Here is a 14,288-nt window from a genome sequence, read left to right as displayed (position 1 = left end):
ATTCTTATTTTCAGACTCTGGTCGGTATATCACTTTGACGCGAGTGCAGTAAATATCTCCATAAACGCGGAAAAATGTTAGGAGGAGGAGCGTCAAGTATTAAGGCGACTATACGTGTAACGATATATCGTAGCGATTTGTTATACGTGCGGTTGCACCGAGTTCTTCCTAGAGTTCGACTTCGATTAAATTTGTAGATATTGGTTTGCATGGATTTGTCGCTATGTTTCATTGTTACGCCCGTAACCCTACCTTAAGGTGACGTGAAAAGGGTATTCGAAGGGTCTCGTTTGTGAAACTTTCTTTCGAAATGGATATATTTAATTGCTTGGAACTTTATCACGTGAATACGAAGGCTCTAATGGAGGTCCTGGAATACGTGAGATTTCATTTTTTTTAACATTTTCTTTTTAATCTCTTTGCACACACTTATTACATTTTTTATGAGTAATTCAAATCGATCCGTGAAATGCCACTTTCACGAAACCTTAAGAGACTAAGGTCGCGTTTCGCGCCAATTACACTGCGTACCCACCGAGGCGCCGAGTTTCTTTTCGCGATTTTTGGTATATCTTGGAATACGTTGGTTTATGGTTTCTCTGTCTTCTCCAGTCGATGCCGGATCCACCTTCCGAAGACTACGGACGGAAGGAGCGAAACGAGAAGCTGTACACCCCACAGCAGACGCGGAATTACGGGAACACGTTGCACTCGTCGTCCTGCGAGAATTACCTGGTGACCAAAGAGAGCAGCCCACCGTACTACTCCGGGAACGAGTACAGGGATTCGACGTCCCCCAGGAGACACTTGATGGACCGTAGGGAAGAGATCTCGACCTTCGACACGGTCGACTTCCGGAGCTCGCCAGAACGCAGGACCCCAGAGTCCTCGGACACTTTCCGAAAGCACCCGGAGTCTTTTTCGCCACCAGGACACATCGACTACATCGACGAGGACATTCCTTATCACGCGAGGCAGTACGGCCAGCCGTTTACCTACGGAGCCACGACGGACATGATAAAGCAACGGAAGCTCTCCTCGCCATCGCTGGTGAGGAGGGTCTCCTTGAAGGGCGCAGCTCCCGTCGTCGACTTTGGCGACGTCCTGGGGGACTCCGAGGACTCCCGCAGAGCCATCAGCCCCGTCGACCCCAACACCCCCGACCCACCTCCAGAATTCGCTAATTCTCGTGAAACAACGAAATCCACCGTGGAACACGCGGATGGGTGAGTCAGCTCGAAACCTTCTTCGGCAACTACCAGAACACCGTATCCTGGTCGTTGCAAAAGAGATGCACGTTTTTGAAAAACAATATGTCAACGTGGAGTTACTTCCGCTTTGGCATTCCCATTTGTGCAAACAAATGACGCCTCGACTATACGTTTTGCACAACAAATTTGGCGAATGTGCCAGGAGGCGTTGCCTGTTTTTTCTTTTTGTTTCTTATAAGCATTCGTGTATGGGTGCTCTGCTCCTGGCACCTGGTCGGTTATCGGGACAGTCACCTTAACAATATTTATCCAACCCGGATAAACAATTGTTTCGCAAAGACTCGAAGTCTGTAACGACGTTTCTCGGTGATGATGTAACGGCACGCGCGTAAGGACCGTGGCCTCGTTGTTGTCGCCGTTGTTTGCGCAGAACGGGTTGCCGTTGATGGCGACGGTTTTGCAACGTATTCGCAACTCCTCAGTTGGGAGATTGCAGCTTCTCAGGAAAGCCTAGAAATGTCGGAGGATTTTTTTTCCTGTCAGTTTCTTTCTCCTTAGCTGTAAAATCGGCCGGTGTACCGGAGTTAGGGAAATTTATTCCCGTCGTGTCAATATTTATCGTTTTTATCGTGTTTGAACGTCCGCGGGTTTCAGACTGTCGTGGCTGAGGCAGCAACAGATGAAGCTCGCCGCCAGGAGGGACGAAAAGTGTCCCATCAAACAATGGAGGCAGGAGTCCGGAAATCGGGTGATCGGGGAGCTGAGAAGCTTGCAGAAGAGCAGACTAAGGTACGACGGATATGCGAGCGACTCCGCAGTTTTGGACGATGACGACGAAAATCCATGGACACCGAGCTCCATTTCCGGTCAGGTAAGGATGGTGCGATCGCACCTCTTCGGGAAACGGTCCCTTCAGTCTGTGATAGAGCGAGGGGTCATCTCATCCTGGCCGGAAATTTCGACATGAACCTGCAAAATGGTCGTTTCAGCTCCCGGCAAGGACTGCCCTCTACACTTCTGCTCCGGCGAGCCCCCTACTTCCAAGAAGATCCAGCAGCAGGAAGTACAACGGCGCCGGAAGTGGTGCACTCACCACCGGAAGGCCTCGGGCTGAGAGCGTCAACGAAAGGCCATTTGTATCCGTCAAGAGGGGATACGAGCTCCGGAAAGTTAACGACGGGCAGGTAAGGTAACTTAGGGACGTTCGCCAGGAGTTCGGCTGCGTCCGGTTGGGTATACCAGAAGCGCTTATAGGAAACGTTGGTGGGACTCTAAGAAGCTTTAGTCATGTAGAATGTAGAATACCAGAGGTTGCAAAAAGTCTCCGTTGACTAGAAGTGCTGACAAGTAGTCTAGAGCGATCATTTCATCGAGAACACGAACTAAAATAGTCATTTAACTTCACAAGTTCCACTTCACGCCACTCGTGAATTTGCTCCCGGCTAGCCTGCACTTTCCGAAAACACGACGCCGGGATTCCTAGCAAGTTTAGCGAGTAGATTAGGCAGAAGCGCTTCGCTTGCGTTCCAGAGCCCTCTGTCGTCCTCCCGCGGCATATCGACGGCTGTTCCCTTAAGTCTAACATCCCAACAGAGCCCCGAGACGCATCAGCACCAGGAGCAGCATCAACATCAGCCTCAACACCAACTCCAGCACCAGCAACGAATGGAGAGACCCCAGCGGCACCAACCACCGCGACCAGAATCCCGTAGCGATAGCTTCGTTCGCGCCGAAACGTTGATAAGAGAGCGCCGTCAGGCCGTCGACGGCGATTTCTCCAGCCCAACGACGGCGAAGTTCCCTCAAGAGCGGCAGTTGAACGTCGCCGAAGACGAGAGTCGCATCCTGGATCGTTTTCAGAGCTACTTCTCGAAAACGATGATGTCGGAGTCCGAGGACGCCCCGGATGGAGGTCTACTGGCAGTCGTCGACAGACCCCAGGATCAGACTGATCGGACCGATCAGGTTAATCAGGCCCATCAGACTAATCCCACCGATTCCCTCAGCAACCTAGTTCGCTCCCTGGCGGAGATATCCCCGATGCAACCCGTTAACAGGGCCGACCACCTGCGAACGCCACCGGACATCCGGACTGACGCCAGCGACCTCGCCAATTGCACTAACACCTCCCCTAATCAGTCGTCGAAAGCATGGCATACTACCACCCAGGTTCGTCGCTCTGTCTTGGACAGTCCCTTTCCGGTTCCCGGTACCAACCGGAAGTACCAACGCTTGGTACCTCACTTCCAGGAGCGCTGGATCCGCCTCTCGTGATCCACGTACTTCTACAAACGCTCCGTCCTTTCGTGGTCTCTTGGCATGTCTCGCCTATTTCTGTCCACAGCTTGCTCGCGACTTCCGGTCTGAGGATTCTTCGATACCTCTCTGACTCGTCCCAAGCTCCTGCGACCCGTCTTGGGGTTGGGGAAAATGTTTCGATATTAATTGTTTTTTTTCTACAGTTACAGAACGACTCCGTGTGGACGGAGCGAAGCACCAGCCCGGGAAGTATTCCCGTGGGAAACGCTTCCAGACCGCAGACCCCGGCGTTTCCGGTGCACCCTAGGACCCCATACGTCAATAACGCCTCGCCCACCGTCACATTTGCTGCGGATAGAACCTACTTAAATGGACCCAGGAACTACAACAGCAATATTAATAACAACAATATCGGAAACGAGGGTGTCAACGACACTAACGACAACACCAATAATAATGAGAACGGCGATTGCGGCGGGTATCTGGTGGACCGGGCCATCTATATCGAGGAACGCAGAGACACCATCAGGGAGACGGGATTGCCTCCTAAGAGTCCGACTACGCATCGGTGGGTGCAAGATTTCAATCAAAAATGTTTTTAGACCGGGGCCACGTAAATGTCGAAAATGAGATGCTTTAGGAGGGCCTTAAATTAAAACCATGAGTAGCCCAAGAAGCTTCCACATCTATATAAAAGTAACCCTATGGTTTTATTTTCCGGAAAGATCTATAGAGCTAGAGCTCTTTATGCTACTTCATGATTATTATAAAAGCGACGCACGTTACTCGTGTTTCCATCACATTAAGTCATAATTAACTTTTACGATGGACGTTGTAACGACGCACGTTGAAACGACGCTCGCGTTACTACAGTCTTACAGGGCAGTTCAAGGAGTTTCTACTTGCAGAGATTTTCCTAATTGACCTGAAAAAATGTCCGTACGTTAATTGCCATGGCACCTGTAACGGGTTGCTAAACCAGGTTGCGACATGGCCTTCGTTAAAAAACCTAATTAATAAACGAATCGTAGGATAGTTTAATTCAATGAAACGATATTCGTGATTTTAGACGTTTGAGTTTCCCGGCAGGCGGGCAGATTAAGCAAGCCCATAACAAACGGGGACTCCAAACTAACCAATCGACGTCGTTCGACTCTAGGTAATGTGCGATCTGAAGAGCATGGAGAGACTGATAGATTTTACGGAACGGACTGGCGAGAGGAACGGAGTGAATGGAAGGGAGAGAAAGAGACTATGCAACTAACGAGACGTGAAGAATGGATTCGTGCCGAGTTGTAATTGTTGATAACCGCCGTGACTAACGAGAGCACGAGGATTGTCTTGCACCTTGTCTAACTAGGACCCTTGTTTTGTCGTTGAAACTTCCTGAGCACAGTTTTCAGTCCGCACCGACACCTCGTAAAAATCTCCCCAATGGATATGGAGGAGACGTTCGATTAATCCATTTCTTTCAAACATGGTTTCTCTTTCAAAGCGAGTTAGGCTGCGTGTTTCCTTGCACGGTAAATGTTCCTGATTGATAAATCCGTGAAACGAAGCCGTGCTAATCGTCCGTTTCGTTAAATTTCCAGCAAGGACCGTGCCAGCTCCCCAGTTGGAGGTCTCACCCCATCGCAGACAGCACGGTCACCAGCCCACGTGGAATTCGTCCCCAGCCCGAAGGTACGTTCTCCTTTTCCTATGAAACTGGAACGAGGGATTCGTTTCCGCGAGTTGATTGCGCGGTTTAATTACTTTCCCATTTACCTCTCCGCAGAACACCATGTCCTCCGGTTCGGTTAACAGCAGCGGGCAAATCTCATCTCAGACCCATTACACCGGATCGAGGAGGTCCAGCGTCAATTCCAACATGGAGCCGCAGGAAGTAGCGGATGCGAATGTCAAATTCGTAAGAGACACCAGCAGGATCTGGTACAAGCCCAACATCTCCCGGGAACAAGGTGCGGAGTAAACGAATCAATATTGTACCGAATACAAGAATTAGCGACAGTTTAATAATGGTGTCTTCCTTGTTCGATCTTCAGCCATCTCTATGCTGAAGGATGCCACTCCAGGAACCTTCGTCGTCCGGGATAGCAATTCCTTCCCAGGTGCATTCGGACTCGCGTTGAAAGTCGCGACTCCACCTCCTGGGGCACCCAGTAGTCCCAGGGATCCTTCCAGTGAGTTGGTGAGGCACTTCCTGATCGAGCCCACGTCGCGAGGAGTGAGACTCAAAGGATGCGCCAATGAACCCGTCTTCAGCTCCTTGTCTGCCCTGGTGTATCAACACAGTCTGATGGCAATGGCTCTGCCGTGTCAATTGTTGCTCCCTGAACCCGAAGCAGCTGCGCGAGCCTTGGACTCTTCAGGGGCGAATAGTACTCAGCAGTTACTCGCCCAGGGCGCAGGTACCTATCGGAACTTCTTTTCGTTTTCTTTTCTTTTTTTCTTTCACATCATAAATGATAGCAACAACCGCGCTTCATTTCTCATATCACCCAAACGTAGTTCGAGGTAATTAATTGCAGCATAACGGTAAAACTATGCTCTTGTCGTTTTTTTTTTTTAATTTTAAGTTCGATTGAAGGAAACGCTTTACGCTCTTGCAGCCTGCAACGTGCTCTACCTTTTCACCATGGACACGGAATCGTTAACTGGACCTCAGGCCATCAAGAAAGCGGTGACCACGCTCTTCGAGCAAAGCCCCTTACCTGCCGCGACCATCGTCCACTTCAAGGTCTCCACCCAGGGCATCACCTTAACGGATAACGCTAGGAAGCTCTTCTTCAGGAGGCACTACCCGACCAGCAATATCAGCTACTGCGGTCTGGACTCCGAGGAACGTACTTGGGAATTTCTTGGAGAAGAAATCGGGCCTTCGGCAAGCGCCCAGTAAGTTACTATAATGACGCTTTGTAAAAAAAAGAAAACGTCGCTCAGATGGAACCACTATAGCTTTAATTTCGTAACTAAAGCGCCAAAGATCAATGATTCGACGAAGATCCTTTTCCCTCTTTCAGTCGATGTTTCGGCTTCGTTGCTCGCAAGCCGGCTCACAAATCGGACAACCAATGCCACGTTTTCGCCGAGCTGGAACCAGAACAGCCAGCAACGGCCATCGTCAACTTCGTCAACAAGGTCATGATGGGCAGCGCCATCATCAAGGCGAACATCGTGTAATACAGCCAGACGGAACTCAATGAAGTAGGAACTGGAGCCGAGAGAAATAAAATCGAACGATCGAACGATCGACCGTAAAAAGGTCACTTATCAGTTATCGGAAGCTAAACGCTCCAGCGAGTCACGAAACAGCGATGCGACGAAGTGCACGCCAAGTTCATCATTTCTGGCTTAAGACCCAGAAGTCGCGGAACCAGGTCTAAATGTTCTCCATGAAGTGCCGTGTCACCTGGAGAATCGAGAGGAACAAAGGCGCCGCGCGATTCTCCATTCTCTTACGGGACAACGAAATCTAACGGTGAAGCCGAGATTAAAATCGAGATTCCTGGACGTGGCACGGCATTTGAATTTGGCTTGGTCGCTACGCGTATACGTGTAAACATCCCGCATTACGATTACCGTTAATTTACCGCCTTTGTCGCGGTGGCACCGCAAACAAGGTAAAACGGAGAGCGAGACTATGGTCGTTAACGACGGAGACACCTAGGTGCCTGTACGACGCAATGTACACACGTTGGCCTCGATGCGTTCAACAGATGAAGGGATTAACAGTGAATCGTAGAAATTGCGTAGTTCTCGATAAGGAGGTTAACTTCGATTGACCTCGCCGGTGGTTAGGATCCCGAACTGTACATAACGTTAAGGCCCGATATCGAGTAACCGCTCAAAGCGGACGACGAAGAGCCCCTCTCACATTATTTGGTTATTCCATGGCCGTGGCCGTGTCCAGGAACGGTGCCTGGGATTGTCGTTGACTCTTCTCCTCTATGGGCATTTACAAGACACGGCCACGGTCGACTTCTACCTCCTCGCAATGTATACGGTTCTTCGCTTTTACCTTGTATCCGTTAAACGTTTCTTTTATCACCGGCACTGACGTTGCGTTAAATTTGCCTCGCTAGAAATTAGGCAGTTAGGTACCGAGTCTCACTATGATTGCATGTAGGAATTTCTCATGTTACGCGCTTCTTTGTGTTTCTTAAGAGCGAACATGGCGAAGGACTGTACAGAGCGAAGGAGGTCCAAGAAGCGTCGAAGTCTTTAGTCGAAAGGTCAACTAGGTTCTTGCCATTCTCCACGGTCGTTCTCGTGGCATTGACTCGCGACCGAGCGCCGTTTAACGTCAAAGCAATTTTACATATGCATGCTCGAAGGAATCGGTTCCTAGAATCTGTTTTCTTGGAGGCCTCAAAACGGAATACTTGAAGAATGAGATTTGGAAGACGCTTGCGATGACCCAGGCGACCGGTAGAGAAATTCTTTCCAACGTCTCGATAACGCCGGGAGCTCAACGAGCGTTCCGTTTTTCTCGGCGAGTATCGCGAGAACGACCATCAGCAGTCAATTATTAGACCGACCGAAAATGTCGACTCGAGACTCGAATCATCGGTAGTTTGGCGACATCGACAGGAGGCGAAATTCCGCTCCTCCTTTTCATTCCGATTAAAGTAGCGACCCGCGGGGAGAAGTCATACTCTGCGAATCGCCGATTACGTTTAATTATCGCTGGATAGATTCGTAGAACTTCACGGAATGATGATCCCGGCTTTTATGCTCCTCCGAGTCTCGTTTCCCACGTTGAAGAGGTTCATCTTGAGTTGCGGGTAATCGGTGATCGGAGGGTGCCATTTCTCCTCGTTAGTAGCGATTATGTTTGATTATAACCTTACGTACTAACGACGGGAAGGGCAGGGAGGAGAGGAAACGAAATAACGCCGTAGACGTGCTAGTCAAAAGTCGAGTTAGTTCAGGGTAGACCGTGGATTACGATTGCGTGGATTGCCCCCGATAGGAAGTCTGTCAGGTGCGCCAACCCTGATCACCTGAAAAGTTAATCGACGTTTATTTAGGCTCTATTAAAACTTATTATCTGATCGTTTAATGACCAATTACCAATTGTTTCTAATTCTAAATTAAACCTCGAGAAGAGTGAAATAATACTCGGGGTTATTAAAGTTTGATTTAAGGTGATCAAATGTTGGCAAACTTGGCCCACGCGGCTCGTCGTCCTTTCTTCCGCGAGTCCCCGCGCAGACTAATGGATATTATGCTATATTAATTTAATTCTATTACAGTCATTGTTAATTATTTACACCACTCACTCCGTGCATTGTCGTTACGATTGTATTCGTTGTGTACCGTATAAGTTGGTAGGTATATCGCATAAACCCCGCATAACAGTAATAAATCATGTTCGCAGCGGAAGTCGATGGTCGATTTAGAAGAACCACATCCTTAGGTCCCGCAAGTCATCCGCCATACGAAGAGGATGCCGAAGATCTCAGAAAATCGACAAAGTCATCGAGAAACCCATCCGGCGATTCGCAGGATCCTGCAATTAGATGGAATTAATACCATTGAAAAGTACTTCGTTCAAAAGAACGTACATATACCAACCTTGTTTTAATTTCAGGAAGATATATCTCTTGAGTAAGGAATCTAGGTTCACCAATCCAAATCGAGGCCTTGCAAACTTCCTCATGCCGGGCCGAATTCCAGAGGACGTCGTAAAGAAACGAGAACTCCCCCTTGCGCGTTTTGCCATCTCTTGGATTGTCCCGAAGAAGTACGTGACCAGTTTAACGAGACCTGCCGAAGAAACATCTCGAGCTAACGGCAAACTCACTGACCTACTGCCGGCGATTCGCCTGGGCGAGTTGGCGATTTCATTGGCGCCTCCTGATTCCGCGAACCTCCCGAAACACTTTTCCTCGCGCCTACCTAACTACATCCTGTAAAGCCCCTTTCGTTGAATATAAACATCCGTCCGATAGCTCGACTTAACAACGCCGAGCACATCTTTCACCGTTAATTAACACGTTACGTTGCGGTTGCTCGGCCGCGTCCATCGTCCCGGGAAAGATCGCGTGTCGCAATGCACTTGGCTCGAGCCTCTTTCGCTGGAGCGGTTTCGTGTCTCTATACGACCGCGACGTGTACCCCAAGACTTCCTGCACGCGTCGCGTGACGTGAAAACACCGTTTCACGTGCCTAGTAAAATCTGGTAAGTCAGGGTCTGAGAATCCGTCGAGGCCAGGGCGAGCGGACGACACGGCAAGTGAAACAAGCGTCCGTTTAGTCGGGCCGGTCCCGGTTCGCGTCCGGTTTCGCCGCGGAAAGGCCGCCGGACCACTCGAGGGATCGGCCGATTACTCGGTGCAGTCAGCCAAGAACTCCCGAGGCGAGCGCTTCTTTACGAGACAAAACCGAGTGCCGACCGACCATGCGAACGCCCGTCGAAGTTTTGCCACTTTTCGCCGTCGCTTTCGCCGCCATTCTAGTCAGCAGCTGGTCGGCTGCCACTTCCGCTTCCGGGACTCGCGACCCCGCGCGGCGACTTCCTCCCGCGCTTCCGAAAAGGTGAGATCGGGATTGATCTTTTGCCACAAGTTTCACCTGTCCGCGACTTGGAATAATGTTTTTGGTGCGAGACTCGTGTCCTTTTACAGTGAGACTTCTTATGGCACGGTGGTTCGCGCAAGTTCGCACGTTACAAAAGGAGCCCGTTTCAGAAAGTGAAATGCTTCCTTTTTTTTATTTTTAGTAGAATTAAAATTACTGCTTAATACGAGTAAATAATATAAATAATTATGCCCGACACAACCCCTACCGAACGCGTAAGGGCGCAAGAAAGAATTAAGAGCACATGGGTATATTGTTACATCGCTTGCTTAATGATACTTCATAATACTCGGTAATAATTAATAATAGCTAATAGTTCTCTTTAACGTAAAAGTTTCAGTTCCGACGCGCATGGCGGCCACGCGTTGATTTTTTTTAACACTGCACGTCCCGATATTTTATAATCCCCTTACCAATGCGATTTAAATAATGTAATTTGACTAGCCGGCCGGACATTTAGTGTTATACGAAACTGTTCGTTGAGACGTCATATTGATACGAAGAGAAGGGAGTCAAATTTAGAGAAAAAACGCGACGATATGATGATCCTTTCTTGACAGTGATCTGACATATCTTCAGATGGGACCTTGCCGATTCGCAGCGTCCTGGAGGATACTTCCGGATCCGGCGGTCCAGAGGACTCTCCTTCTCGGCATGGTTCGACTCGGTCTTGACGATGGCCACCAACGGAATCAGTTCCCTGGTAGGAAGCATCCTAGGGGACTCGGAACCCGAAAACGAGGGTCTTCAAGGTGATCGCAGCAACCGGGTAAATTACAAGGGCCACCAGTTGCTCAGGATTCTGCCTATCAGCGAAGAGCACGTCGCGGATCTCGTTGAGATGAGAGACACCGAGACCGAAGATCTCAAATTCTGGACCCAGCCCTTTAGGAACAGGTTTGTGGAGTAGCCGGTCCCGGTGGTGCTACCTCCTCGTGATAACTCTTAAACACTTAACCTCGGAGGAAATGCTAATCCCTAGGAAATATTAATTCTGATGACGTTCAGATCGACCGACGTCGCCGTAGCTCCCGGCCTCCTGGCGGACGTAAAGAGATTCCTGAAAAAACAGAAGATAGACTTCGAGATCCTGATACCCGACCTGCAGGTAAAAAGACATCCTTTTACCGAGGAACTTGGATTTCCATCGCCATAAATAATGAACAGTCATAAACGATTCCGTTGCAGAGAACCATCGCCAGGCAGAACCCGAAGATGTCGAAGGAGCAACGCGTGGACCTCGTGACCTCCCAGGGACACCCCATGACATGGAAGAGATACCATAGATATGGAGGTACATGCTTTATTCATATTCCAATTCTGTTAGAAAATAAATCTTATTTCTTTTATATATATACATGGTTTTATAGAAATATCGAAATACCTCAACTTCCTGGCCTTGCGGTACCCACACCTCGTAGAGCTCGTTACGATTGGCCGTTCTTACGAGGGGCAGGAAATTAAGTTAGCAAGGGTGTCCAGTGGAGCCAACGAAAACGGACGGAAGAAACCGGCAATTTGGATCGATGCTGGTGAGTGCGTTGAAGGGATTGTCAATAATGATTCTGCAATGTCCCTTATTACGTCTTCCTTTTCTCGTTATCTCTAAGGAATGCACGCGAGGGAATGGATCGGATCAGCCGTGGCGACCTACATCCTTAGACAACTGGTGGAGAAAAACGCAACGCATGCGAGGTTCTTGAAGTCAACCGATTGGATAATTCTGCCAGTCGCGAATCCTGATGGCTACGAGTTCAGCCACACCGGCGATCGGCTTTGGAGGAAGACGAGGAGTACCCGTGACGATGACGAAGAAGAAGTGGCTAGGTCAGAGATGAGATGTTATTCCGAATGATAGGCATTTCCGTTCGTTAATTTAACCAGTTTTTAGAATCTATACGAACCGAGCCGGCGCAAGGAGGTCGTGCGAGCGTAACGCGGACTCTTCTTCAGGTACACACCTTCTGGCCTCTTTCACATGGTCTCTCGTTACACCAGGTGGTTCTGGACGAAGTGCGAGGGCGTCGACCCGAACCGGAATTTCGGATACCAGTGGGGAGTAGAAACAGCGAGTGGTGCCAGTTCGGATCCTTGTCACGAGACGTATGCTGGTCCAGAAGCCTTCTCGGAACCGGAAACCAGAGCCATCGCAGACTATATAATGGCCAATCGTCGAGATATAAGGTGATTATCGCCTTCCAAAAAAGTCAGAGCCATAAGACACTTATGTCGTCCTGAATCAATTCGGAATATTCCCTCCAAAGTACCCTGAGATAAAAAGGTGGTTCACTCAAAGAAACATGCATTGCAACAAAAAACATCCTGTGATTAAGTACATTCAAGGAAATCTAAGACTGAGTAAACAAGATTCGATTGAATCGACATCAATTTTTTTTCTCAACAGAATATTTGTTTCTTGCAATTGTATATGATTTAGACAACAATATATATTTGCTTCAGGATAGAAAAATGATTAACTACTCCAGACAAACATGTTATCATTTTTTCGTCAACCTAAAAAAGAATTGTATTTTGAATGGAGTATTCGTTATTTTCAAAGCTAAAAACCAAATACCATACACTAAAGTTTCAAATGAAATATGAATGAACATTGAATGTTTGTCGATTATATTTTTGTACTATTTTTTAAATTAACCTACCCATTTTGAATAAGCTTCCCCTACCCGGTGGGTATGAATGCTCACTGGTGATATTGTCACCGATGTATGACGAGAGGGCATTCATGTCTATGGCCCTGTACCTTAATTTACCCATCAGGCATTACTTCTCTCACCTATGTTTTTCCACAGGGTTTACCTCACTCTGCATTCCTACTCACAGATGTGGCTAGTCCCGTGGAGTTATACTCGTGCTAAGCCTTCGGACTACTCCGAGCTGGTCAACGTGGCCAAGAAGGCTGCTGATGCCACAGCCAAGATTCATGGAACTCGGTACAAAGTAGGCTCATCCTCGGAGCTGTTGCATCCTATTTCTGGAGCATCGGACGATTGGGCCAAAGCCATTGCTGGCATTAAATACTCCTACACCATGGAACTCAGGGATCGAGGGACTTATGGTTTCCTTTTGCCAGCTTCGCAAATCGTGCCTACAGCCCGCGAAGCCTGGGCTGGCATTCGAGCGATTGCTCGTTTGGTCGCGAGCAATACTTGAGATTTCTAGAAGTCGGATTGGATTCCTCCCTCAACTCGGAATCCTGGGTTAAAAAAGCTGTTTTGCCAAAGGACTGGAAACTATCGGCTCCCTCAGTCGAGGACTTTAGATATCTTGAAATAGGGCATATAATGCACACTGGACAGAACGACGGAAAAGTTGGTCGAAACCTTAAAGATAAAACTCATATTTTGGAGTTATTGAGGTATCAGGTTCGAATTAAAAGAATCGTTAAGTTGAAGTTAAAAACATTTATGCCTTCCTTACTATAACGGCCTGTTCACACAACGCGATTGGAATCGCTTAGAATAGAAAAAGAATACACGCTCCCTATGAATTCCTTACACTGCACTCAAATAAAAACTAACATTAGCATAGAAACATGAACCATGCTTAATCGTCTTAAGATCGTTTATACATGATTCCTATTTCTTACTCAATCTTAATTCTAACCAATGGAAGCAGAGATGAGTTGGGAGATTGCTCACGGAAGGGATCGTGCGATCGAATCCTGTGCTGCCCTCTGGTTTCGTAAGTTAGCTTCCACCGTTTTTTGCCCCCAAGGGCGGCGCAACGAATTTCTGATAGGAGCTCGCGCACTCACGATGGCGGTACCATCTACCAGTCGCTGTTGGCGACTCACGTACTTGTGATGGTAATACCATGCGGCAGTTGACGGTGGTGGCTTACCTACGTTTACAGACACTGCTCGCTTTTGATGGTAAGGGAAGAACACTCGTGAACGAAAATGCTCGATAACGCTAGTAGGGAAATGTAAAAATCATACGCGAAATAACTCGGCTTATATCCGCAGTTAAGTAAGCCTCGGGAGGATTTTTCGCAGTATTCGACTCTCACGCATACTTGTCGAGTGTAGCGCCGCACGCACACATACTCAACGTCTCGACCCGTAGCTTGGCGCTTGGCTGGTTGGGACGCGCGAAGATTTGTAGGAGCGATCGCACTCACGCAGATTCGCTGCATGAGAGTTCCGTACGCGACACACCGACGCGTGCCCCAAAGCTCCGCATCACGCGACTTCGTGGCAACAATGTACTTAAT

The 14,288-nt window shown here is 48.5% G+C and overlaps 2 protein-coding genes across 9 annotated transcripts in view; both read left to right on the top strand.

Annotated features, from left to right (window-relative positions):
• The window catches only part of LOC105704496 (tensin-3), a 58,074-nt gene extending 49,216 nt beyond the window's left edge, over nt 1–8,858 (top strand). For 4 of the 7 annotated variants that reach the window (XM_012433771.2, XM_012433770.1, XM_023434262.1 and 1 more), the window contains 11 exons: nt 613–1,226; nt 1,866–2,082; nt 2,201–2,395; nt 2,742–3,380; nt 3,674–4,038; nt 4,540–4,629; nt 5,063–5,153; nt 5,248–5,431; nt 5,516–5,881; nt 6,083–6,365; nt 6,494–8,858. In XM_012433771.2, the coding sequence (XP_012289194.1) occupies nt 613–1,226; nt 1,866–2,082; nt 2,201–2,395; nt 2,742–3,380; nt 3,674–4,038; nt 4,540–4,629; nt 5,063–5,153; nt 5,248–5,431; nt 5,516–5,881; nt 6,083–6,365; nt 6,494–6,653 (3,204 nt within the window). In that variant the 3' untranslated portion in view covers nt 6,654–8,858. The remainder of the gene's footprint in view (nt 1–612; nt 1,227–1,865; nt 2,083–2,200; nt 2,396–2,741; nt 3,381–3,673; nt 4,039–4,539; nt 4,630–5,062; nt 5,154–5,247; nt 5,432–5,515; nt 5,882–6,082; nt 6,366–6,493) is intronic. The other 3 variants (XM_023434260.1, XM_023434264.1, XM_023434261.1) reach the window with 3 other exon arrangements.
• Nucleotides 8,859–11,036: 2,178 nt separating this feature from the next.
• Nucleotides 11,037–13,648, top strand: LOC105694285 (carboxypeptidase B-like). Of its 2 annotated transcripts, none has more exons than XM_012414802.2 (6): nt 11,037–11,163; nt 11,244–11,349; nt 11,426–11,587; nt 11,666–11,882; nt 12,054–12,239; nt 12,866–13,648. In XM_012414802.2, the coding sequence occupies exons 1-6, from the start codon at nt 11,053–11,055 to the stop codon at nt 13,224–13,226; spliced, it is 1,143 nt and encodes a 380-aa protein (XP_012270225.1). In that variant the 5' UTR covers nt 11,037–11,052; the 3' UTR covers nt 13,227–13,648. The 2 variants fall into 2 exon arrangements, with proteins under 2 accessions (XP_012270225.1, XP_012270224.1); XM_012414801.2 differs by having other exon boundaries at nt 12,009–12,239.
• Nucleotides 13,649–14,288: the final 640 nt, after the last annotated feature.

The sequence above is a fragment of the Orussus abietinus genome, unplaced genomic scaffold, assembly GCF_000612105.2.
Source record: "Orussus abietinus isolate OABI.00-Male unplaced genomic scaffold, Oabi_2.0 scaffold6, whole genome shotgun sequence".
NCBI classification, from domain to species: Eukaryota; Metazoa; Arthropoda; class Insecta; order Hymenoptera; family Orussidae; genus Orussus; species Orussus abietinus.
This window is presented reverse-complemented; position numbering and strand designations above follow the sequence as displayed.

What these genes read in the sequence shown, in the direction of transcription:
- LOC105694285 (XM_012414801.2), top strand. Translation starts at nt 11,053, where the DNA reads ATGACGTTCAGATCGACCGACGTCGCCGTAGCTCCCGGCCTCCTGGCG. An exon ending in GAGATACCATAGATATGGAG is followed by an intron (nt 11,350 to 11,425) that starts GTACATGCTTTA and finishes ATGGTTTTATAG; the next exon opens with AAATATCGAAATACCTCAAC. An exon ending in GGCAATTTGGATCGATGCTG is followed by an intron (nt 11,588 to 11,665) that starts GTGAGTGCGTTG and finishes GTTATCTCTAAG; the next exon opens with GAATGCACGCGAGGGAATGG.